We start from the raw sequence: 26,988 nt of genomic DNA on the forward strand, positions 1-26,988 counted from the left end.
GAAGGAATGTACATTTGTGCAAAAGTATGTTTTGGGTAAAAATCCAGGTGGGAGTTCCCAAATCCTGTCATAAAATGACAGCCCTGTTTCAGCTGCCAACCAAAACGAAGCGCACACCTGTAGCCACTCACAGATAGGGGGGTGTGTTCTGAAGTTCTGCCCATGCCATAAAATATGTAATGGATAAATATAGGAAGGGCACTACACAGAGACTACTCCACACATTGTTTCCAGAAACCCTGCTTCCAGAACCCATCCAGATGTCCACGCAGCTCCTTATTGCAGAACTCTTCCTTTTGTAGCTGACTCCAGAATTCCTTGAGAGATCCAGATTTCATTGCAGAATCCAGACTCTGGCATTGCAAAATTATTGCTTGGTAGACTGACCCAATTGCAAAAATCCAAAACCTCAAGGGGCTTAATTTTAATTCAGCTTAGCTGGCTACCATTAGGCTTGCCTGCTGAAAACTTGTATCTGGCTATCTACCGCGTCCAGTCACCAGAAGGGGCCCTTCCAAAACCAGTCTGAGGGGCAGCCCACCTTGAACAGAACCGCGCTGCTAACCCAAATCCCTCCAGTGGTGCCTGTTTGTCGGTGGACCTGCCCAATCCATGACCAGAACTGACAGCCCAGTTTAATAACTTATTCTGTTAGTATAAATAGGAAGAACAGTGACCCATAATATATCTGCATTGTATGATCCCAATCTCAAACCCATCCCCTCTCTAATTCAGAACCATTGTGTTGCTAGAACTATCTTTGCGCTGACTCTTTTCTCATCTGTGTTCCTAAACCCTAAATTCTTATTGATTAATAAGAAAAAGTAATTCCCAAACCAAACGGAAACTAGAGTATCACACATGAACTGTTATGAGCGGCCGTGAATGACCTTCCTGCGTGGCATTCTCCTTTTCGTAGTCTTTAATATAGCATAAGAAAAACGATGTCCTTTCTAAACCCGAATTTCTGTTTTCCATTCTCGCGCCTATTTTACAAAAACGACCTTTACTAAAACCTCTATAACTCACTCTGTTTTTATGATAGAAAGGAAATTTCAACTCCCACTTGTACCTAGCATCCTTAGCTATCCACAACCTTTCGCAAAACATTCTCCGTTATAGCGAATATCACGTAAGGAAAAGTTTGCCGCGATTTTACATTTTGAGAAATTTTACACGTGTGAAATAGCATTAATTAAATTCCCACTTGGACTTTAAGATTTCAAATGTTTTCTTCGGAATAAATCATTGCTTGTGATTGTGTTTGCAACTGTTCGAGGCGGCTCACATAGGAATTTATAACAAATTAAGTATTTTTGACCACATTTGGTGTTTTTGCTCAGTCAATTCCAAAGACAATTTCAAAGCCATCCTGACAGCTGAAAAGTCAATTCCGTTTTTCTCTTGTGTTTGAAGGGGGAAGGTGGGACTGATATTCTGTTTGATTTGTGCTATTTTCGAATACCTGCTCTCTCCTCACATCTATTTAATTGCCTATTCGGGGCTTGAGGGGTGTTGCAGGGGGAACCTCTAACCATAGTGCCATCTATACCAAACGAACTCAACAGTATTCTTTTCTGTGCTGCATTGTTTTTGTGCTCATTACTTGATTCCTAGTGTGTTAAAGATATTATTCAGTGTTCTGTCACCCCATTGGTGATTGTTGTTTACCTATTAAAATCTATTGTGATTACATTTTAAATACATAAATAAATATTTACCTTTGCAAACTAGCCTGATTCCTGGTTCAGTGTGACCGGGGGGTTCCAGGAGAAGGGTGTGATACGAGTGGTATATCGTTCAGAATATTGAATTTATAGATAAAAATAAATAAGGGTTTCAATTGTGCACTACATGCTGGACTTGACTCGGGTGTGTGCCGGATTGAAATTACTTACAATGACTTCACAGCACTTCTGCTTAAAATTCACCATGTGAGTATACTCGCCTGCTCCATAGTGTTCCACATTCAACTGTGCTTCTGAAGTATTAAATCTACCTGACAACACAATGTATTTCCACAACTTCAGCAATGTGCATCTTTGTGACTTTTAACAACTGTTCAGCAAAGACAAGGTTCACTTTAGTGCATCTCAACACCTTCAAGTAAGCAACACACTCTTCTTCTGACCAATCACTTTCCAAAGGGCACCTCTTTGCCACTCTCGTCTTTCTGTATCAACCACCACCAAAATGCCTTTAAGGATATTCTATCTTTCCTCTTCCATAAACCATAAACCTTGTTATCAGTTTATTTTGGCTTTATGCAATGCTTGTACACCTTGGTTAAGGGTAATCCTTCTTGGTTTAGGACAATACTTGCACCACTCGTTGGCTTGGGAAAGGTATGAGTCACTCGCTTGGGCAACACTTGTTTTACTGTTGGCTCCAGTAATGTTTGCTCTCCATAACTCATGAAAGTTAATGTTCAGTCACCTAACTTCAATGTTACTTTGTACTTCACCTGGCTTCTCTTAGGCACACACCCCGCTTCGGTAAGGGTGTTTTTGGTCCTACCGTGCCTTTAAAGGAGCTTCTCTCGCTATATAAAGGAGACCCACGGCTGCATAACTCCTGTCGGCCACGGTCTCCAGAACGTTTCCTGCTGCGCAATCTCTGCAATCAGGTTCACATGGGGAAAACATACTTCTTTCATGCCTTCCGCTGCGCCACCTCTGCACTTCAAATTTTGGGGGAACAGACCCTCTCAGAACAAGCAGTAGAAATCTGATTGGTTAAAGTCCCAGCATCCCTTCTGTTCACCCACTTCTTCTTGGATTGCCAACACTGTGCTCTGCTTCTGCTGCTACTACTCCTACTGCAACTACTGACTTAATAGCTCGATCTAATGGCCTGCACCTGAGGGGGCCTTTTAAGCCTCACTGCTTCCCCTCAGGTGTGGGTTATTAAGCTTAACAGGCTGATCTGTACTGCTCTTCAGCCCTCATCCTTGTCCCGGTACTCATGAGATCATGGGGCTTGCAGTTCCAAACAACAAAATTAGGTTTTGTCAACTTCTCATTTCTAAATGCATAGTTATTTTTCCTACATGCATTTAAAGAGGAAGAATTAAAATGAACTTGAAAAGAGGTATGTAGTTTGTTTGAACCAGTATTTATAGGTTCCCTTTCACTTATGTTTGGAAACAAGGGGGATTTCTGATCTTGGAAGTCTCAAACGATCTTTCTTTTCTTAGAATATGTAACGATGTCATACCAGCTTTACCCACATCCACAGGTTTAATAGATGGTTCCAATACATCATTACAACAATAAGCCATTACATGCTTTGGCACCTTTAAAAGGTGCTTTCCTTTCAAGGCAAAATACCACGTCTCATCCCACTGGATCTCCTCACTTCCCTGGGCCTTGCCTCCTCCCAGGTGATCCTCCTGCAGTACACTACCCCCAAGGTCAGGAAGCGTCTGACTTTTTCGGGCCACCTGGAAGGAGACTTTAGGCAGGGCTTTAGTGAGGGATCCGCAGGATTCATCACATATTCCCCAATTGTGTATATGATGTGTTTTGATTCACACCTTTCCCCGCTCATGCATTTGAGTGCTTGCATGCAGAACAAATCCAAACAGTAATTAGGCAGGAATTCAAACTACTATGTCCAGAAATCAAGAGCTCAGGTAGAGCAGCGAGTTGATTAAGAATAAATCACTGTTTAGAGTGATGTTAGAAGGTAATGAATCACAGAGACAGTTTCTTTTGTAAACTTGGTTTATTGGACGGATAATTTCTGGTTAGTCTGCGCAATAATACAATATGCAAGCAATATACATCCGAGCATATACATATATATATTTATGGTTTAGTATTTACATTTGCTTTTACTCAAATTATTTACATTTTATCATCTTTTGTATACATTATAACTACTCGAGGACATCAAACCCAATCCTGGATATACAGTTTCATTAGTGTAAAGTGCAACCTAGCATCCCATGAACGGATCAAGGGTGAACGTCAGGCGGAGGGGCCAACCTACAGCTGTAAACATCTTACAAGAGCGGGTGGCCAAGACTACTGTGAAACCTTCAGGCTGAGTGATGAGTGTTTTTAACCAAGAGAGGTGAACGGGAGGGTGAGATTACAAATTTGCTCAATTGTGTTCCAGTGGTGTAACAAAAACTGATAATTGTTAAAACCAGAAACTCTGACTGCATGGCTTGGGGGCTTAAGGGGTTTCATGCCTACCGCCATTTTGCTTGAACACCTACTTATGCACAGATAGGTCAGGTTGGATGTATGTGGGGAGTGGGGCAGGGGGACTTCAGCTAGACAAAAAGAGGACTCATGAATGGGTAAGCAGAACTGTACACAAGGGTTAGTTAAAATAAGTGGTTAGGCGTTTCTAACGCTCTGTTGTCGGGGAAATCAAAGACTGAAGGAGACATGCACCCATTGTGCAACTGGACATTGCCAAGTAACGTGGCAGTTGTAGGTTTGGGGGTTCTCTAATCTTGACCACCCGCCGCAAGAATATGTGGTATTTTTTCGTTTCTTAATTCTAAAACATCAAGCTGCAGTTCACCCTCCGCAAAGGGACTTGCTTTGCATAGCATTTACACCATCCACTGTTTCCCAGACTCTCCACCATACATTCAAAATCACTCTTAAGCGACTTTTCTAACTTTGTCCAGACGTAAAACCACCACGTAAAAAAAAAAGAAAACCACATGCAAGAGAATACTGCAGCGAGAGACTGAACTGATCAGAAGTGCTTAAGAAGACATCAGACATTATATAATAGCAGGCAGAACCAAGCCAGCTTCCCCTGCTTTGTACAACAGTAACTTTTTACATTTCCTAGTGCTCGTGTGGGTTTACAATCCCCTTGGTGTAACCCAGTTATGGGCTCCAATATACAAAGCAATAGAACCCCAGCCACATTTCAATATACAATATAACAGGCATAAAACTGAGGAATTCCCGGCCTTCTGAATCATGCCCCCCCCCTTTCCTACTGTACTCTTCTGTTCAACCAGACTACTTCCTCCACATATTTGGTATTGCCTTATTCTATTTTGTTATTAAAACAGGTTCAATAAACCTAAACCACTTCCGTCTAAACCAGGAAGTCAGCAAATTCTTACGTCAATTGATACACAAAACCCCACTTGTGCTGCAGAGGGGTCATGAACGTCCAGTTAGACAAATCTGCACCAATCTTTTCTACACCCAACCAAACTCCCAGTTGTGTTTCGAGCCTAGAAAGTAGGGTTTATATATAAACAACCACTGACTTCTTGATTGAACGGAAATACTAAAAAGGCGCCTGTCCTCAAGACACCATGCCCGAAGGCAAGGGATTGTGGGTAACTAGTGTAGTAGTGAATCCACAATTGTACCAAGTCTCTCGTGGGTAGTGATATACCAGTGGAAGGTTCCCTCCACATTCTGCTGGTTCTCAAGTAAGGGTATCATTTGCAACAACCTCTTTATGGAGGCAGAAGGCGCACCTGAACAGTTCTACAATAAAATGCCTCGTTTGCTATTCCCACCAAATTTCCCCTTTAACCTTCATACAAGTATATTGAGTTTCAAGAGGTCACAATAACTTTTTCCAGTGAGAACAATCCTGAGCCAACCTCGGAGTCCGACACTAAAAATTATGGTTTTCTGCAAAGTGCAACAGAATGTTTAGATAAATGCCATATGCAATGGTTGTGTGTGCAGATTGGGTGTTTTAAAAGTACATCATTTTATGCGCACTGCCACTACATCAAATGAGCAGATTGACATGGTCTACAAGCAAGGCCCTTATATTATTCTGGGGAGCACAAGGATGGCATTACGACCAATCTGATGGGAGGCGCTCTCAGCGTAATCAGCATGATGGGAATCCCCCCCCCATCTAAACTGGGTTTATAATTCTGGGATAACATCGCCAGGATGTCTGGAATTGCCATAAAACTAGATTGTTTATGGATTCTCTGCCACAAATTCCCACACAACGCTCCCATTATTTTGTGTCCTTCATGAGATATTTGCACTGATGGCCTGAAATAACCTCCATCTGTATGGTGTTGGCATATAGATTAACAGTTTAAGAAATAAAAGTGTGGTGTCAGCGTCAACCATGTTAATAATGGATAGCCATTATTGAAGAGCATACAGGAAAAAGGAATAAAAAGCATTGGGCGAGTAAATGGTAACCACATATGTTGGTGCTTTCAATCCAAGCAAGACAAACAGGTGATCTGTTTTTACTTATTTACTTGCATTATATTCATGCATTACCCCCCCTCCCCCCAATACATTTACCCAGGAATTTCCCCATCTATCCACTAGGACACTACACCTTGGCAAGCCTAGGATTAGGGGTTTTAACAATTCATGATTTTCGTGAGACTTCCTTACCTCTTGCTAGCAGAATACACATGTCCCCCACCCTTCCCAAACCTCAACAGACAAGCCTTTTGGAGGCACAGGTGGTGCTGCTGCACAAAGTGTTTGTCAGTTTTATCACCCATTCTTGTAATCTTATTTGGGCCATCTCTCCCACTAAAGCAGGCATGGACGGTGGTGGCTGTAGACCCAAACCAAATACCACAAATCAGTAGCCAGCAGCGGTGCTTGTGTCCTAGAATCCCACTGATCTACAATCGTCTAGCTTCCCCATTCACTCCATCTAAACGCAAAGTGCAAAGCATTTAAAGTCATTCCAGTTTGAAATAAATTAATGTATAAAAAAATAAATATTTTAGCAGCAAAGACACTATTAATTATAGGCAGGGGCCTTTTACAATCATAAGTAAAAAAGAAAAGAAAAAGGAAACGTTATTTCACTTGGCACGCCAGCTTCATTTGTCGTCAGGAAGGTCTGCTTTGGCCAACACAGCAGCTGCTGCTTTCATTAGACCATCAAATATTGCTGCCTTGGTCAATCATCCTGTCCCCGCCGTAACGTGGGACTGTAAAAATCTCATTCAACGGGCAACTGATGAAACAATAATAGGATGGCTACTCCACAAAACCAGTCTGATTTGCTACCAGCCGGGCAGCTGCATTACAGTATGCCAATTCTGCTCATGCAGCTAGACTTTTATCGGTATTAACTTGGTACACGCAACAAACCAAGAAGCATTCACGTTGAATACTCAAAAGTAATCCTGCAGGCTATCGCAACAAATGTAACTCAGCTCAGCGTGCTTACATAACACAAACACTTTGGTCTCAGTCACAAAAACTGGTTATCCTGGAAACGTGAGCTGCTAATGGTAGTTGGCACGTTGGTGTGGCCAGCAATGTGCATAAGAAGCATTCTATATAGTCATCTGGCCTTGAAACGCACGTGTTCCTCAGCCTTATGTCACCAAAGGAGTGAAAGCTGGTTCTCACAGGGGTCATCTGAAGTAAAGACTACAAATTGTCCTTTCTCCGCTACACCACGTGTGGCATACTTTCTGTGACATCAGACTGCATTTGTAGGAGCGACAAGTCTACCATCTTTGTGGCTCCGCAATCAATACACATACATTTGGGGATACCCACCACCAAAAAGGAGAAACAAGAGCTCATTCACTCAAAGTACTATCCAAGATCCATCTGTACTTCCACGCAGGTCTGTTTGAAGCCGATGTCACACCGTTTGAAGCACTTTCACAGGATGCCCTCAGAAATTAGACTTGCTAGAAACCATGTGAAATCACATTTCTACATATCAAGACATTGTGAATTATACAATTTACCAAATGCCAATAGAAAGTAAAAGTTGCAGAGATTGCATCTTCCATGCACTGAGCTTGTTTGGTTACAATCCATAGCAGAAAGGATAGAAGGCTTGAACAGCAACATAAATATACGTTTTGTTATTCCACCCGCTACGTATTTCCAAAGCCAGTCCAAGGTCCCATCTTTGAATCACCATTAGGCAAGAGGAGATGTCCAATCATGGTGAGGGAGATTAAGGGCCCCAATCTTTGTTCAGTTCACTCTTCTTCCTTTTTTAGTCTATTGTTAAAAATATCTGCTGTATTTTCACTTATTGCAGCAACTAGTGTATTTCTGCCTGTGCTTCGGTTACTTCATCCGAGGTCTCGTCATTGTCCTCTGGCTCAGATGTATAGGTTTCCAAACTTTTTGCAAGCATCTCTCTCCGGGCCTGTAGGCGTTCACACCGCGGGCAGGCTTTCGACTTGAAGCAGTGTTTGTGATAGCAGGCTTTACACTCTGGAAATGGGAGAAGACAAAAAGGAAGGTTGTAAAAGCAAGAACAGGACAATTAGGTAAACTGAGCCACAGGACAACAAAACAGGGAAGGAGGAAGTACAAGAAAGGAACAGAACCAAGCGGGAAATGCAAGGGTGTCCGACTAAGTGGGAAAGCTGCATCTTAATAAATCCAACATGGAGACCAGCAGGAGGGTGAAAGAGTGGAATGCCATTTAGTGTTTTATGTGTCAATATGAGCCTCATCTCTACATTACTGAAAGCAGATAATCTCTGTGGCCAATGTCAACAATCTGGGAATAAACCTTGGCAAATTACTTTGTAACCAGTTAGGTAAGAACTGATGCAATCACACTGTGTGAGACTACAACACGTATCTTCTTGGTATTAGGTAACCCACCTTTTGGCATAGGTCTGTACTAGACAAGTTTGGAGTGTAATTGAGCAGCCAGGCCTATCTCAAAAAGGGGTAAATGTGAGCTCTAGAGCTGTACAAATGAAATCCGTAAATACTAGTAGCCAAGTAACACTTACGCTCAAGGTTTCTAAATAATTATTTATTTAACATCAATTTTTAAATAAGCGTTCTTTAAACAGGCAATCATGTAACTATGTAAATGCACTTTATTTACTTTTCAGAATCAGAACAAGTTAGTGGATAATCTTTTGATATGCTTCTTACACAATTCCTACACCATGAGGTGACTTCATTCACAAGGACATAATGGCATTTATATATATCGCACTAGTTCTACATGATTGAGGTTGCAGAAAGGAAAGGTTTAAGGAAGGAAAAGGTTAAACAGGTTCTCAGTATTTGTGGGGACAACTAAATCTTCCAATGACATCTAGACAAACCTTTCCCAGCAGTAACAGTCTAGAACAAGTTAGCACCTATGAGGGGCAAACAATAGCAAAATCAATGGGCTAGAAGAGTCTGCAGAGAGCCAGGAAAGCCAAAGTCAATTTGAAACAGTCCATGGAGCTGAGGCACTTAGAATCACAGCTGTGCACAAAGTTTGTTAGGAAATCACTTGCAGGGTCACACACGGTTAAGCCTGTGAAAGGGGAGTTGGAAACAACTGCAATTCCCAACTGAGAAAATCACAGCTAAAAGACAATGAGGTAAGTACCCCAAGTCTAACCAGTATCTTTGGTTTGAAGTAGGGTGGTCCAGCTGGATTCTGTCGCACTACACTGGTGCAGACCCTAGGTTCCAGAGCCTCAGTCGTGGGGATAAGAGGGAGGACGTCTGTAGGTTTCCTGCAGCAGTACTTGGGAGGTCATCGGCAGCTACGGGCTCTTTTTGGTTCAGCAGCGCTTCGTGGTTTCAGCGCTTAGCAAACAGCACTGTCGCAGATCTCTGATACCGGTTGGCTTTCCTTCACTCCTTGGGTCCTACACTCTGATGAGGGTCCTTAGGAGACTCCTGGAGTGTCTAACCGGATTTCAGACATTGCACTCGACTACAGATTACTCAACCCCTGGCACTCAGTTCTTGCAGCAGCGAAGAAGTACAGTCAGTCGGGGAAGATGGTCCAGTGGAGTTAGTCTCGGGGTTAGTTTGTCCCACTAACCCAAGAGGAGAAGTCGTCCCTTCCGAGCTTCTCTGCAGGGTTTCACCGGGCAATTCAAAGGTCCAGGAGGATGCAGCAAGCTTTGTTCACGTTTTTTTCAATCGTTTTTTTCTCCCAGTGGTCGACTCTGCCTCTAGTCCCAAAACCCTCGCTTTTTAAGCAAGTTTCTCCCATTCATACACAGCTTAGGCTGTCAATCACACAGCAGGGTGGCTGTCCTGAAAGGACGGACAGCCAGCCAATAAAAACTGGTTGCATGCAGGCATTCAGGCATTCCTGGAGACAAAGGGCAGGGGAGTTTTGAGAACCTCCCTCACTTTCTGCCCCTGCCAGATATTCACTCGTGAATCCCGCCAAAGACAAAACGAACAAAGGGACCAAGTCTGGTTTGCTGCACAGAGTAAATCTCAAGAAGGACCTTTCCAACAAGAAATGGCGAAAAAAAGAAGACCGGGCCATTTTGACAAAATGGGCACCCATGGGTGTCTTACTGCAGCTGCAACTGCAGCCTGCGGTAAAAACACACAATGGTAGTAAAAAGTAAACCACTGCCACCAGCCATTAATTGTAGAAAGGGTAACAAACATGTTACATAAGAAACAAGACAAAGGGTATACCAAGTAACCCCTTCAGCACCCTATTGTAAAATGGTGTGTGCTGGGTCTAGAAAGTTACACAATGTAACTAAGGTCAATTTCACTTCGCTGCTCTTGGAAACAATGGTTTCACCAAGAGAAGGTATTTAAACCTTGGGGAAATGTATGACTTCCCTGTGTCACTGCACTGAGAATGCTGTGTGCCACAATCTAAAGATGATGCTTATGCAGTTTGTCAGACTCCAAAGTAAAAAGAAAACTGTCCAAATCACAGAAAAATACATGAGAGAGTGGGATAAAGGTCTCACTCTCTCCAGGTTAAAAATTAAAAGTCCTAAAGTCCAGCAAAAAGAGCGTGGGGTCTCTAAGGTAGGGAATTAGCATATTTCTGAGAATTCTCCCTAACAGCCAGCTTGTTTCCAAGCTGTGCGTCTCGGTTAGCCACTCACACACCACAGATTCAAATCTCCCAGGCTTCCTCTCATGACGGTATTTCTCCTCCTCTATTTATTGCCGCGTAGCTGGGCCTTCACCTGGCAGAGCATCCAAGTCCTTTCTCTCTTACATGGATTTAGGTTTCTGCACCACAATGACATACAGCAATTGGTTCTTCATGACTTCTTGGAATAGAGGCTCTTGTAGTTGGAGTGTGGGTGAGTGACTTAGGGAGTTACTATCTGAACCGGGAGGGTGGGGAGGAGAGTCTCTATCGGTGAGGTCCTGCTTACCTCTATCCCCATGGAGGATATCACGAGGCAGGTTCACCTCCGTACCGTCACATGGAAAGCCCCCCCACCCCGCAGAGGCGATGTGACTGAATCCCACAATTCGCTGCACTCGCCAAAGTGGTAGGACCAGCTGGGACATTCACCTCCAGGGTGCATTGCTCAGTGAAAGCTTGCTTGCTGGACCCCAGCGTGCCTGGTCTTGTGGCTGGGGCAGCGACTAACCTGAATGATTGCCAATTGATAGACTATGTGACCTACAACTGCTAAACAGACCTGGCATCAAAGGATTAGAGGAATCACAGGCTTACGGTCTTTGCATCTCTGCATCAATGCTTGCCTCACTTGGCTACTGGCACTGCCTTCTTTGGCTACTGAGCAAGTGGCACCATACCCCAGCTTTAAGTTCTTCTCTTTGTGGTCCATCACTGTTGTACAGCCCCTTTGAGTTGCCCTCCCTGCATAGTAGTATTTGTATGCATACCGTTCACTCCTTTTGGTGAACTGTGACTTGTGCTGTCTCTAGAAAGTTTGACAGCTCATTTTACCTTTAACCGCAACGCCTTTTCTTTGTCATCCGCCCATTGAGTATAAGTGGTTTGTAAAAACACGAGTTGTGCAGATGATGAAAACCTTCACATTTCTCCTTTTCTAAAACCACTGAGATTTCTTTAAGTTTGTACCATTAGATTACAGTTGGCTACCCTACAGTTTGAAAACCTGTAGGTCTGGATTAAAGGACTGAACTCTTGAACATTTGAGTGACCTGTGTGAAAGTCACCTTCCGAAAGTCACTCCTAGAAAGTTCCTTACCTGTTAGATACACTTTTAATCTCAATCAGTCCCATTTAAACAATATATTTTTTACTTAATATATTGTGTGGACCGTTCCTTATGGTTTTCGATTAGGTACTATATTTTTCTTTTTAGCCACCCTTCTACCCTCCTAAGAGGGTATTGTTGGCTTCTCTGCCATGTTTAAACCGAAGAGGTTCAGAATCCTAAGAGAGTAGACCTACAACCTAGTTATGCGTCAGTCTTTTTTTGCCCTACACCTAGGGCTTGTGGAAACGTTGGTAGCCAAGAACCACACTGTACGGTCTGGAAGGTTGCAAACAAAACGTCTCTTGGTCCGAACCTGCAGATGCAATTTTGTCCAATTCCTTTTTGAAGTTTTCCATCTGGGATAGGGTTTGGAAGAGAGGTGGGTGGATCCAGAAACCATGCTACCAGAACCAGAGTCTGTAGCTGGTCCTTGGTCTGGGCCATGAAAGAATTCAAATCTGGGCTGACATTTTTTGCATTTGTTGATGCTCCATTGTCTTAAAAGGTGAAGAAGTAGTGACCAACAGCTCGGGAGAGTGAAACGAAGGGCTGAGCACTGTGCGAGCATGTGCATACAATAAACAGAGGAGACCTCAGTTACAGTGTTCATAAAGAATTAAGTGGTGATGGAGGTGGTGGCTGTACAACAAAATGAGGCGGAGTAGCAGTATCCCTTAGTGACCTACTAAAAAGTGGATCTGGTGAAACACCAAAGTAGAGTGAGGCACCGAAATAGGTAAAGTGTGAGACTCAAAGTCAATCCTTTGAGTCAGCAGCCTTAGGGATGGGCTCAGTACTTAGCCCAGAGGAGTGCTTCAAGCAGCGCCTCCTTTCTATCCTTCATACGTCTCATGCTGCTTATGAAGTTCATTAGAAGAGATCTAGGTGAAAGAGCATCATTGTATCAACGTCTGAAATGAGGAATTACAAGCCTTCCTAACCTTCTTTAAGCAAAGCCCAATGGGAATGGTTAGCTGTCTTGCGGGTGGGTAGCCTTATGCACCGCCCCCCGATTGTTACATGGACCATGACAGGAGGTTAAATCAATACAGAGTGTACGGTTTTGTAGAATTTGGGATGTTGATGCTGAATACGTGACACTCCTCCGAGGCCCCTGATCTTGACCTTATACTATAGGAGCTCGGGGTCTGGAACTGGGCGCTTTACCGCCAAACTTTACTGTCTTGTTTTAAGTACTATGGGTTTATTTTCCTTAGTTTCATGGTTAAAGATCTTAGAAAAGGCGACCGTCACACCAGCACTGAAAAACACAGTCTGCTTTGGAATGCCACCTGGTACAAAGCCCCTTCCTTTAATCACACAACTTGCAAACATTCATGAAGCTGCCTGCAGTACTGGTCCCTTCAATTGGAGTTGCGCCCAGAAGCGGTTACCAATCCGCAACAAAATGTACAGGTAATTCACGGAGTTGAAGTTTCAAGGCAAGTCATATAGGCTCAGTGTGTGTTAGCTGATGAGAAATCTCTCCGTCAACCAATGCATCTCCCAAATCTGTTGTGTAAGGCATAAGGAAAAGGGAGACGGCAGATGAACAAGTTTAGAAATGTAAAACCAAAAATATGAGGCAAAAAACATTCAGAGAAGGTCCATAGGGAGGTGGCAAAATAGATCTGGAACAAAAAAAACGGGAGGTGACATCAAGGACCGTCTTTCCAGATCTGCCTATAGGTGGGAACAACAACAATTGTATTTTTTAGAGCACGGACCTAGCTCAAGAGCAGCGGAGCCCTGTATAGAGTGTGGGTAGGCAGCCTTTGGGCTGACATCTTTTAACAATAGTGAAGTTACTGTGAGTTGCAGTCTGTGCATAAGTATTTGCATCCATTAGGATTAATCCTTGATCAGGTGTTGAAAAAGCTCTGTTTTGAGTGATTTGTGAAGATGAAGAATTGTGTGGGCATTCCAACTCGATACCGGGATGGAGTTCCAGAGGGTGGGTTCATGGCAAGAGAGGGATTGTTTGTGGGTCCTCTCTTTCCAAGCTACTAGTGATTCAAATTCGAATCTCAAACAAAGATGAGAGAAACCCTGCTGCCAAGAACGTTCTAGCAAAAAAAGGTACAGGTGGAGGCTTAATAAGAGGAGACACATCGTCTCGTCATCGTGACGCAATACCATACAGTAAAAAACATGCGCGACTGCTTGGTATGCCCCTATACAGGATCCGTCTGCTCCATAAGGGATGCCAGGGTATTAGTTCCAGCCCAGTCTGTCCATCTTACATCATGTTGGTGCTGCAGAGATCATCTTCTCATCGACGAAGATGAAAGAACAAATTAACTACACACCTAACAATTCTACTTCATCATTATACTGTGCACCTGGCAGGCTTTATGACTGGCACAAAGGAGGTTCTGGGGTACTCTGACCCACACATTACACTTGCTCTCGCGCTATCCGGCTCCAAGGTCTCCACCCTCGTTTGAACTATAATTTATCCCTCGCAGCACCTCACAATACAAATCATATGATTGTAGCTCAAACACGTGCAATGTCCGTTCTCTTTGAACATTCAGGACTTTGTTACTTTAGCCTTAGTGGTCGAAGGTCACTTGGTGCCATGGATTGCAAAGATCATGGGGGTTAGTCAGGTATATGGGCTATAACTCGTGGTCGCCTTGGGGTGGGCCAGGTCAGGCTTTGGCAGTGTGAGATAACATGCACACCAGGTGCCGGTCTATGATCGCAGCCTTGTTGGGCACATTCCTTTCTGGTAGAAAAACATCTTTGCAACACTATTACAACAATGAATGAGCTTTATGGTGGTTGGGATGTGGATTGCCCTCATGCATGGCCGGACGTTTCCCTCGTCTCACAATTAGGGCCTATTGCATGAAATGCTGCATTCCCAGCAAAGGCTTTGTTTCCAAACTATGGTTACTAACATCTACACAAAATGGCTGTCTTGCTCGCGCCCTGCGCTACACTATGTGGGTTGTTTATATTGGGGTGGGCTCCTACCACCCCCCCCCGGCCCATCACAGTGCTTTGAATGCCGCTCTCCTTACTCTAAAGCACTTAGGGGGGCGGGATGGGTTTGCCCCCTTCCCAACAGGCATCATGAAGTAAGACAGACAACAGATTCACTTTTCTAAATAACAGGTTTTATTTTCTTTATGTCAGGACAGAGTAAGGCCTAACTTGCCCTATGCTAAGGTGGGATTCCCTACCTAAAGAAACTAAGGATAGTCTATCATTAAGTTCAACTCAAAAGTCCATCTGTGTCCAAAACCTATACTTGCCCTCACAACTAAAGATATACAATGTGTAGAGATGTCGGCAACAAAAGAAACAGTGTTCCAAATAAAGTTCAGAGCTTCTTCCAGCTCCTGGTTTGCTCTTCAGTCCCCCTTCCCCAAGTTCCAAACACTTCTGAAAAGGCCTCAGAGTTCCCTTCCCCAAGAAGCCAGCTCTTCCAGCTTCAAGAGTACAATCGGTTCTAAATCTCTTGGCTTTCAATAACAATTCCAGCTCAACATTGTAACCATCCAGGTTTCTCAATAGTTCATACAGATTGTTCTTTTCTTCAATCACTTCAGCACTTGTTATACAATTCATCCTCTGGATCTTTCCAAGTAGGGGTCACTCTGACTAGGCGCAGTTACGGTCCACCCATTACAGGTCACGCAACCGATAACCCATGGTACTTTGTTCTCTTCTTGTTTGTTCTCTTTGGACTTTTGACAACACAGGTTTTCGCTCTATGAACTTGTGTCCTTAATCAACATTCACTTCTGTTTCTCCTTGGACGTCTCTTGGCTGTGCCACAATGAGTACTTCACACAATTCACTCTGTGGTGTTAATCCTTTCCACCACCTTGCTTTCACATTGCCCATTAGTGTTCATCAATTGCTTTTCACTCTGTTAATTAGTATTCATTTCTTGTTTCACTTTGTTTATAAGTGCTTTCATTCATCCTGTATTCTCATACACTTTTCATATCTTTCCTTTAGTTCGGTATTCAATCATTCTTGTTGCAATCTTAAAGTTACTTTGCAGCTTGTTCGGTATTCAAAATTCCTCAATTCGGTTTCCAACCACAATTAACATAAATTTAAGTTCATTCAGCATTGTCATATGCCCCTTTCCAGCCCCCGGAGCATCCCAGTATGAGTGTTCCCATTCTCACAATCACTGGTGTGCGGCCGCTCCTCTGGCCGTCTTCTTTCTTCTTTTCAGCTTCCCTTTGCTCCGCTTGCGCTCTTTGGGTGCTCCAGCAAGCAAGCAGTGCTTGCTGCCTTCGAACCTTGCTGCAGGGGTCTGCAGCAGTCTGGAGCCCTCAGTGTCACACAGCTCCAGCTGTGGACATGGCACAATGGACTGCAGGTGACTCGATCCTCTTGTGGCTCGCTCAGGCTTCAGCATCTCTCTCACCCCCTCTGCAACACATGACATTCTTTTCACCGGCCCCGCTCCAGCCTGCTCCATGTCTGCGAGCCGCGTTGGCCTCTCCAGGAGGGCCTCTACTCTGCTTGTGCTCGTCTCCCATTTTATACACCTGTGTCTCCTTAACAGGTTGCAGGTGTAAGTGCTTTGTCTGACCATAGTTGAATCTATTAGTGGGACATGCCAGACCATTTCAATGGTATGCCTCCACAGTTCTCTTCCTCGTCCCAGTACCAAAGTGGTGTGAATGAAAGAGTGTGCATAACTCCCAGTTGCTTCCTCCTCGTCCCAGTCTTAAAGGGAAATGATTGTGGGACAGTTTGTGTGTATGAAAGAGATAAAGGTTGACAATAAGCTATGAAGGCGGGGGGGGGGGGGGTAGGATTCAGTCTGACAAGGGAAAGGGGGATACCATGTCTTGCCCAAAGACATCCTCACCCCACTCCCCAACGTCCCTCCACCAAGTTGATCCTCACTCGCACATACACCCCCAGAGCCTGAATACAAGAGCGATGGCCTGTCCCTGGCCACCGAGAGGAAGATCCAGGGGGAGTAGATGGGAGGATGCCCTCAGGTAAAAACCACTGTCATAAGCTTTGTAAGTTATTCTGTTTCAGGAAGAACATGAAGGAACAAGACCAACACAAGCAGGTAAACCTTTTATAGGGCTTCTGGGTACTTTTTAGCATAGTAGACAATTCAAAAGGTAAGTAAGAAACCACTTTGTAGTAAACTATGCAACTTATTTTCTTTCCGGAATAATGCAGTTACACTACCCACAGTAGTAACTGAGTACAATACTTGGTAGTTACTTTTTAGAATAGTAGAGAATTAAAAAAGGTAGGTAAGAACTTGGTAATTACTTTCCAGAATGGCAATGCAATTCAAACGCCATTAACTTGGTTTTAGATCCTTATGACAGAAACCACACCAACACAAGGTAAGTTACTTAGCAATCTTTTCACAGAGCCCAGGCATTAGGAGTCCTTCCATATCTAGTTTGGAGTCTCTTTCAGTGTGAGAATGGCAGACACAAAGACAGGAACAAGCTGTAGTAAAGAGTCTCTGTGGAATTCTTCTGTATCAGGTAAGTAACAGTTTTTGTTGGTAAAAGGGTTCAGGGACTTCGGAGAAGGCTCCTTGCATGCACACTAGCGTTGGGCCTAGGTGAACATGCATAGGCGAATTCCCAAACACACGAATTGCCACCTCAGCAAAACAGGAGCCACAGAATGACTCTAGGTAAGTATTACCGCTGGTCCCACAGTGCCTTAGGAGCAATGAAGAAGATGAAGCTGGGTGCCTTCACGATGTAGCTGGTGTGGTGATGAAAGGAGGGACTCTGGATGGGATTTCACGCAGCATTATAGAGAGGGGCTCCCAGCAAAGAACTCCAAAGCAGATCTGTTCCTTTTCAGACACCAGCGAAGAACAGTTCTCGTCCGATCGATTCGCCTCGCTTGCTTGGTCCTGCACTCTGGTGAGGGGCCTTTTGGTCTTCGTAAGACGATGCACTGCAGGATGGTCGCAGGTCCCAGGTTATTGGTGGTTTGCAGCCCAGGAAGGCTGTAGGTCGTTGTGGGATGGCTCAAATCGCAGGTTGTCTTAGGACAGATTCTGCCCATCAGTTAATGGGAGGAAGTCATCCTCTTCAAAGCTTCCCTGTCTTTTCAAAAACAGGGTCAGGACAGCAGCAGTCACTTCAGCTGGCATATTTTGTTACTGGAAAGTGCTGCAGGCATCTCTCATCTTTTTCGGTTCTTCTGTTCCAGTGGTCACCTTGTCTTCAGCCTCAGGATCCAAACCATTTATCTACGAACCCAACCAATCAGCACTCATGCTACATTCAAACTTTGGGGATGGATGTCCTGCCAGGAAAGCCAGCCTCCCAATCGGAACTGGTACCAGGCAGGCATGCCAGAAAACAAATAATTGCAGCGTTTGACTCCTCCCTCGTTTCCTGTCTTCACAGACACTCTGGAGCCTTGGCAGGCTTCACAAGGATTCGAGCCGAAGACAAAAGTCAACCAGGACCTACCCCACCCAGCACGGCAGAAGTACCAAGAAAGTACAAGCACACAAGAAGTGGCGGAAAAAGAACAGAGCCACCATTTTGGGTCAATGGTGACACTTCTGTGCATTATCGGGGCTGTGAAAACAGCCTGCGGGTAAAAATAAATTAAAAAAATAAAATCACTTAAAAGCCAGTAAGAACACGTCCCACTTCCAGCGGCCATTCAGGTATGCTTGTCACTAACAGAAATGTTACAGGAGCAGTGAGAAGGGGGATACAGTGTACATAAGGTGGTGTGTGCCGATATCACAATAGAACATGTAGAAAAGATAAAAGTATCCCTCTACCCTTGAGAACACGTGTTGCCACAAGGAGAATAAAAGGAAATACAAAGCGAAGCCCAAAGGACTCCCAGCAGCACTGCACAAAAGGTGCTGTGTGCTACAAAAGTAAAAGAATGAGTGAGTGGGAATAAGGTTCCTACTTACTCAGGAGAACAGACCAAGAAATCGACGAGTCCATCAAAAAGTGCTGGGGTTCTCACAGGTAGATTTCTCACTTCTATGCCAAATCTCCTTCACCTAACAAGGTCACTCGTCATCTGCCTCATTCCACCGCTCAAACAGTGTATATATACTTCATGACAGCCACCACAATACAAGAGACCCAGCTTTTTGGGAAATCATAGTACTGCAAGAGCTGATGAGCTTCACGCCTGTAGCATTACATGGGAGCCATCATTGGTTATCGTTATCCAAACACTTTCAAACGCATGCCTAAAGCGCTATACATAGTTCCCAAATGTTGAAGAAAAGCATAGGAACCAGAGAAGATGGATTTCTAGAATCTGGCATAGTGGACAGATTTTAGGAGGCCACCCTAGTACTAGTGAACAGGATAACTGATAGGTTAGTGAAAACTCAATCAAGGTAGCAGAGGATAGCAGTCAAGGCTATTTTCAGGAGAGCAAGTGGGGTCAGGGGTCCACATTGAGTCCACACAGTGAAGCACACAATAATTCAATTTAGACAGGGAGTACATAAATACTATATTTATTCTATGCCCAAAGCACAGTAGGGAAAGAAGCAAGCAGGTGATAATATTACACAACAATTATATATACAGCCACCTTTAGATTTTCAGGAATGCATTCAATAACTTATTCAACAAAATGTTAAGTAGTGATGCAGAAGAAGGGAAACGAGGTGGGTAGATGGAGATAGGTTTTCCTGCCATTGGTTCCAGCAAGAGCTGCCCAGGACCAGCGAGTGCAAGGATTCTTCAGATCAGTCCTAGGAGAAGAGTGCAATCCTTTGCAAAGAAGAAATGCAGAAGGCACCGATGCAGACCTCTTCAGGGCACTTCACCAGACTGGGGGAGGTGAAATCCAGCAACAGCTACCACACACAGGTGACAGCAGGAGACCTTCCAGTCGCGGTTGAAGACCTTCCAGAGCAGCATCCCTTGAAGCTGGGGGTTGACATTCGGCAGGACGGCGACTTGAAACTAGCTGGCACTGCTGAGATTCCTGCATAAATCGAAGGAGCAGCAAGTACATGACCTTATATGGGATTTCCGAACACGAAAGTAGGAAGGCGGCCAAACACAAATGGCCAAAGAACAAGCAAAAATACCTTGTGGTAAGCGTATTTTAGGGCACTAGCCACCTTTAGTAGCTATACGAGGTAAACGCGAATGTGCACACTAAAATGTGATTGCTGCAAGCAGCTTGTCTTTAGGCACATATAAATGTAACCAATAACTCCAAGTATACAAGAATAGGGCAATACAAATGTATCCCCACTGCACTGCATTAAGATGCTGTGTGCACTGTTCAAAAGTTACCAAAAAAGGTAAAAAGACAAAAGGGAAACAATTTCTCAGTAATGATAGTCGGAAGGACTGATCAGTCTTCCCAGAACAATACTAGCAAATGGCCATGGGAGCAAAACTTTAAAACAGTCAGGACAGGTTTAAAAACAAAAGCAACAATTTGTGGGTAAATATAAATTCAACACAGGAGGTAACTACAATAATGCAATAAATGATGAAACCAGTTTCCAAGATAATTCCCAAACTTTAGTAGTCCAAACCCTAGGGCTGGGGGAAAATTGGGGAGGTTAAGGGGATCGGTAGAGGCTTGAAGTTCCTGCCGTTGATTCCAGCGCGAGGTCTCCAGGAGCTGCAGATGCAAGGATTCTTCTGGGCAGTTTCAGATGCAATCCCTGGTGATGAAGAAATGCAAGAACAACCAATGCAGGGCTCTTCAGGACACTTCACAGGACAGGCAAAAGAAGAGGTCCAGGCGGCGAAAGGCATCCTTCCAGTCCTGGTCACAGAAGCTTCTCTAGTACAGGATCCCTAGTAACACATTGTGTATAGGCGCATTAAAAATACCCAATAAATACAAATTAATAGATGCTGGGATGCTGAAATTCAGAGGGGAGGTGACTTGTGGCACAAGGAGGAGACTACCAAACTACTGCGTGCAACCATGGAACTGAGACAGTTCTGGGGAGGTAGCCACAAGAGCTGGTCAGATCACCAGGTGGTCCAGGCACACTTCCAAAGGCTCAGGATGGCTTGATTCTCGAGAAGACGTCGAGACTAGTTGGTCCCACTAGTCCAAGGGCTAAAGCACCGCTCAGGGTCTTCGGAGACCAGGTAGTCCAACAGGGCTTCACCAGTGCCAGTCACAGAAAGGAATGCCAGGCCCCTTCAAGAGTCTTCTTCGGATCTTCAGTTGGCTGTTAGTCTATGAGGGATTCTTGGCTCCAACGCTGATCAGAAGAAATGGCTGCAGGTGTCCTCTTATCCAAAGCTCAGGCTGGAAGCAAGTCCAAGCCCACCAATGGTAAGGATCTGCACTATTCAAAACAGCCAATAGTTCAATCAGTGACAACTACTGGCTTCAATCTTGCCCTACAGACTCTGGCACCATGGATGTTCAGTTGGATCAGACAGTCGCACTCCATTCCTTAGCCCACATCAACACAAAGGCATAACTAGCCCACAAAAGCAGCAGCTTTCCTGGATAAGCGCTTGACCTTATAAAGGGATTTCCTGACCTGGCAAGGCAGGCAGAAGACCAAACTACAATATGACCAAAGGACAATCTTGTGGCAAGCCCATTTTAGGGCACTAGCCACATTGAATAGCCATATGTGGTAAACAAGGATGTGCACACTAAAGATAATGGTAAAAATATATCTGCTGCCACCAGCTTACTTTTATATATGCCTAAATGCAACCAAAAATCCCAAGTGTAAAAAGTTAGGGTGATAAAGTATCCCCATTGCACTGCATTGTAAAATGCTCTGTGCAATGTCAAAAAAAGTCACAAAATGCAATAGGGAAACCGTTTCCCAGTACTGATAACCTGAAGGACTGATCAGTTTACATTAGATTTATATTTGTATGTAGATTTCAATACATTCAACAAATATTTTTCACAAAGGTTGTGTTTTCAATGAAAATCACTTAGTTAAAGATTTGTCAAAACAGAACACAATTTCTTTTCATCCATTGTATTTAAATGCTTTTAATACGGTTCTGCTTCGTTAAGAGACCCGTTTTAAATGCAAGTCTACGCATTTAAGGACTCAACTGTTTGTACCAGGTTTGGAAAATAAAAACCAATTAGATTCTAAGTGCAGCTAAATAGTTCTTCTCCCAAGAGGAATTGAATCCCAGATTCTAGAAAAGTACTATTCATTAACCCCCACTTAACTTGCTGGAATTTAATAGATCAGAAAGGAAAATTCTTCATTTATCTGGTGATATTCTTGAATAATTTGACCCATCACGTTTCTCAATTGTCTGGAGATGTAAGACTCAATAATAGACCCACATCTACTTTTTCTAGATATTGCAAACAAGATAATTCCGTTTGTACAACCCTATACATGAGGACTCGTAATAAGATCTAGTTTTGGATAAGGCAAGTAATCATTTTGAATAAGATATACGTTTTCTGAAAAATGACATTGTGTATTAGTGTTTAATACTGATGTATGTATAGAATTCAGAATTGTTCCTGCATGAAGAAGGGGTCATATAGGAACCATAAGACGTTGAGGCGCCAATGACACTCCTGATGGAATCACAAACAGAACTACAATTTCTTTTAATTCGGTTGTATTGAAAAGCAAGAATAATTTTGGGAATTACATGGGGTCATGTATCATTGGATTGATTGAGAAATTGACATAAGAGATTTTCATTTTATGCGGTGTATGAATTAAAAAAATGCTTTATGGTGTGTACTCATGAATATTAGTTAAGTTTAGTTGAACAATATACTTGCAATAAGAACGTTCAAAACAGATAAGTGTTTTTGAGATTAAACGTATCTATAAATGCTCAGTTCCTACTTGTGCATGCAACACTGTACTCACAGTCTGTGTAGGGCTTAATCTTTTATTATGTATGGGTTACCATGGTCCTCCACTTCAGAACCGGCCGTGCCCTACTGCATTAGACTAGGAGACTCCCTTTCTCCAGCCCCCAATACCCCAGTTCCTCTCCTGGAATGGTCACTGGGATTCTGAGTTCACCATCCTCTAGTGCTGTGCTGGAAATAAACTGCATTTACAAGGCTGTCCTATCTAGCGCCAAAGGCTGGCCCTGCCAAAGAACATGAAATAGCGTGACCTTAGTGGGGCTTAAGAGCGCTACTGTGCTGGCTTAGTGCCGGCTGTTGCTCGCAAGTCAAAGAGTGAGGATGTCAGTCCCTCCATCACAGGCAATAGGCAGCCCATATTTGGTCATCACTCTAGTCAGTCCCATCAGAGGAGGGTCACAAAAATGCTATTAAAATCTATCCAAAATATAGAACTGGAAGGTCCCAGAACAGCGCTAGCAATGTGAAGAACTTACCTTCACACCTCCTACACTTATTCAATTCAAAGGGGAAAATGACATCATCGTTCTGACAGAACTCGCAGATGAACCCCTTCGCTTGGCACAGCTGCAACGAGAGCAGAAAGCAAATGTGAGACATTAACGATAAGAAGGCACACTCGGACAATGTTCAGGAAGCTCCTTGAACACAAAATGACACATGCTGTCACAATATGCTTGCATTCGCCACATTCTTCCATTGCTACCTTCTCTTGGGTTTTCTAAAAAAATATGCAGTCACAGAAATGCCAGCGAGTACTTAAGAAACTTAGTTTACATACAATATGGGATGCGCATCTGCGGGAGCACTTCCTGCGGAGACTGGCATGATCACCTTAGCAACTACGCCAAGAATGGCTCTGATTGGGCAAGCCGCATTAGCCACATTTATTAGATTTTAAAGAAATGTGTTGCATCAGTCATAGAGCGGTGCACTTGGTATCAGAGTTAAATCCATCTCCTTCGAATTACCATAAGGAATACTAAGGGGCACAAAACAGAGTTGCACCCCTTGTGAGACTTGGCTAGGGACTCAATGGGGGAAAATGGTGAGGGAATCAAAGGAGAAAATCAAAACGTGCAGGTGGCCCAAGTGGGCAAAAAAGGGACTTTCTTTCTTACATTATGCCAGACGCAATCATGCTCACAGCCCTCTGTTTCTGCTGTACAAAATCAAATGGAGCATCTACAGTGATTTCCCAGGACAAGGAACAGTCTTAGACGAGAGAGTGAACTAAGACGAGCAGGAATACAGAAAAGTGAACATTATTTGGTACAGAACTGGGAACAGAGATGTCTAATCAATCTAGTTCTTATGTAATGTTTTAGAAAAGGGATTTCCTCCAGTAAAGACATTGGGTGATGGTGGTGGTGGTGCTGCCACAATACAAATGGACCTTTAATTAGCCGAAAAAACAAAACAGGATAATGCACAGCCTAAGTAGGAACTTAAAGAAAGAAGGTTGCACTTGCCTGTAACCCACTAACCTCGGGACCAAACCTGCCTTGTGCACTTAAGTGAATTAAAAAATCATGCATCACTATCATTCTTAATAAAATCACCTGGGACACTTGACATGCCAATTCCTTTGAGGTTACCTGGTGAATAAATCATACTTAAGTGTATACTACTCACCATGCATTTCTGAACGTGCAGAGAGCCTGTCCGCAGCATCTCTTTGAAGTGGGGCACCAGCTCTCCTCTTTTGATGATGGAGAGGTCATTTAGTGAGTAAAGATGGAGATCCTCTGTCAGATGACCAGGGAGTGTATCAAAGGAATCCAGTAGCCTAGAAATTAACAAGGACTAGAATTTAACTAGAGCAAGGAAGGTTTTAGCTGAATTTAAATCACAAATAAATTCCAGACCTCAAAGCCGCAAAACCAAATTCTTTGAAATGATTGACTAATCTAGAGGAACACAGTTCTGAATTTAGACCGTAATCTCCGTAAATAATTGGATAAACATCTCAGAGTTCACAGCAGTAAAATTAAAAATGCATCTCTAATGTATAAACTCAGGGATTCAAGTATGAGGCAAATGTCGGGGACATAGTTTAATTAAATATTTTTGGAAACAAATAGTACTTTCTTGGAATGAATACTTACTCAAGGCACTATTTTTACAACCGATAATCAATTTAGATTCAGAAACTCTTAGTCTTAGTGATCTGGTGGTCAGACTTTTTTATAGAAAATGTTAAAAACAATGTGAGCACATCAACGAAGGATCATCTGAAACCAGACCTCGATTACAGTGAAACACCCATCAGACTAAGTTATATGCAGATTATGGTCCTGCTCAGTCTAAACAGCAGCTATTTCCATTCTGCCACCCTTGCCCGCTGCGAGGTTGGGTGCGATGCATGTGACTCAGGCTCCATCTTCTAGAACTAGGGTTACAAGACAATTATTTTTACAGTACGGACCGGTTGATGGATGCGTATACTTTGCATGTCAGAAATTGCACAACAGAGGAGGTGAGTGAAAGGTCAAGGTGCCATATTTAAAATCGTTGCAAAAGGCTCCTGGGCCTAGTTGAGCAACTTGGAAAGCAGCAGAACTGAAGCAGTGGTTACTTGCTAGTGTGTACATGAAGCCCCATATTTTTTATTTTCCAAAATATTTCCCTATTATTGTTTAAGGGCTGCCTTTTCCTTGCAGAACGTTCTCTAGCATTTGCAAATAAGGCCACTGCCTCAGTGACAAACACATGCACACATGTTAAACTCCACAGACATGGGGTTCTCATGTGCAATCTGTTCAGCTCCACTGTTTCAAGAACCACCACTTACAGCAAATGAGGCCATGACCTTTTATCTGGAATGCCTGTATTAGGGCAGAACTCCATTTTGGGGGGTTTGACTAGCTCATTTTATGGCACCTGTACTCTTTCTGCCTCTTTCCTTTTGTGTTCTGGTGTTTCTAGTTCATTTTGGTGGTCAGAGGGACTCCTGCTGAAGCCGCCCCAACACTACATCCTGTTTTACTCCTTAGGAGTATATGGTTCTGAGTCACCCATAAGGCTACCAGGTCTATGGGTGATTTTTAAACACCCCGGTTTTGCCCCAAAGTGATTTTATTACCCTACATTGGGTTATAGGGAACACATCGGTATTAAAATGGATTTCCAAAATCAACCCTGCGGATTGATTTTGGGAGACCAACTTATTATGGTAAACATAAAAGACACTGAAATCAAGCCAAACCGAATCCACGCAGGCAGCAGAGTGGTAAGGCTTAGTCTCAAGAGGAATGGGAGTTGTCTAGGGCTACAATGAGACACATAGGGCACTACAATAATTCCAGTTGGACATAGAAGTACACAAATATATACTGACTTACTAGACCTCTAAAATACACACTAAGCAATGCATGTTTCATGGAAGTATTGTCACAAAACTATTAAATGCATATACATCCACTGTAGTGGGTTCTGGAGAGAAGCCCTACAATTTAACTTAAAGACAGTTAAACAGCAGTTAACAGATTTATCAGCAATCCTTTCAATAACTATGTGGGAAAGTCAGTGAAAAGAACCAGTTGATTTAAAAACCAGTGAAAAAAAACAGTTAAGTATTCACTATAGAAAATACACATAAAACCCTTAAGAGCAATCCCAGAAAGAAATCCCTAACATAGTACCTACTGCCCTCGGATGGAATGGGACTTGTACCCTTGAGTAACCAGTACCACAAGTTATATTGTTCAGGTAGGTTTACTATTGGATAGAGCAGTGCCAGTGGTTGCCATTCAGTGTTCCAAAGGTTTAGGTAAGTAGCTATCTCTATCCCACCACACTAGAGTGAACACTTGACTAGACCACCACCGATCTGAGTCAGGTAAGGGAGAGAGGGGTCAAGGACTTTACATAGCCCGATGAAGGATGGGGGGGTGACAAAACAAGTTAGTTAACTTACCCCTTTTACAGTGATTTTCCCACAGACCACTTTGGGTGTTCCGGAATCCATTGGGGCCACATACTTCTGTGCTGGTCTGGTCATGGGCAGACTCAGGAGCCACAGATGTAGGGTTCTTTTTTTCGGGCACAGGATTTAGTTTCTGTTGGTTGCATTAAGGTTTCAGAGGCAGGCCAGCTGCTGACTCTTGCCACGAAAAGGAAGAAGACTTCTGCAGAGCAGTTGACCTCAGGAGATCTTCAGGAAGCAAAGACTGGATTCAGCAGGAATCACCACATTCAGGCGGCAACAGGCTATCTTCGGTTGGCAAACCAAGGAACAGGCCCTGCATAGCTTCTATTGG

The 26,988-nt window shown here is 43.5% G+C and overlaps 1 protein-coding gene across 4 annotated transcripts in view; it reads right to left on the reverse strand.

Annotated features, from left to right (window-relative positions):
- Nucleotides 1–3,707: 3,707 nt before the first annotated feature.
- The window catches only part of RUBCN (rubicon autophagy regulator), a 438,544-nt gene continuing 415,263 nt past the window's right edge, over nucleotides 3,708–26,988 (reverse strand). For all 4 annotated transcript variants that reach the window (XM_069617528.1, XM_069617527.1, XM_069617526.1 and 1 more), the window contains 3 exons: nucleotides 24,362–24,515; nucleotides 23,203–23,293; nucleotides 3,708–8,180 (listed from right to left, as the gene is read on the reverse strand). In XM_069617528.1, coding sequence (XP_069473629.1) covers nucleotides 8,005–8,180; nucleotides 23,203–23,293; nucleotides 24,362–24,515 — 421 coding nt within the window. In that variant the 3' untranslated portion in view covers nucleotides 3,708–8,004. The remainder of the gene's footprint in view (nucleotides 8,181–23,202; nucleotides 23,294–24,361; nucleotides 24,516–26,988) is intronic.

Source organism: Ambystoma mexicanum, chromosome 10, assembly GCF_040938575.1.
Source record: "Ambystoma mexicanum isolate Mex_15411 chromosome 10, UKY_AmexF1_1, whole genome shotgun sequence".
Classification (NCBI taxonomy): domain Eukaryota; kingdom Metazoa; phylum Chordata; class Amphibia; order Caudata; family Ambystomatidae; genus Ambystoma; species Ambystoma mexicanum.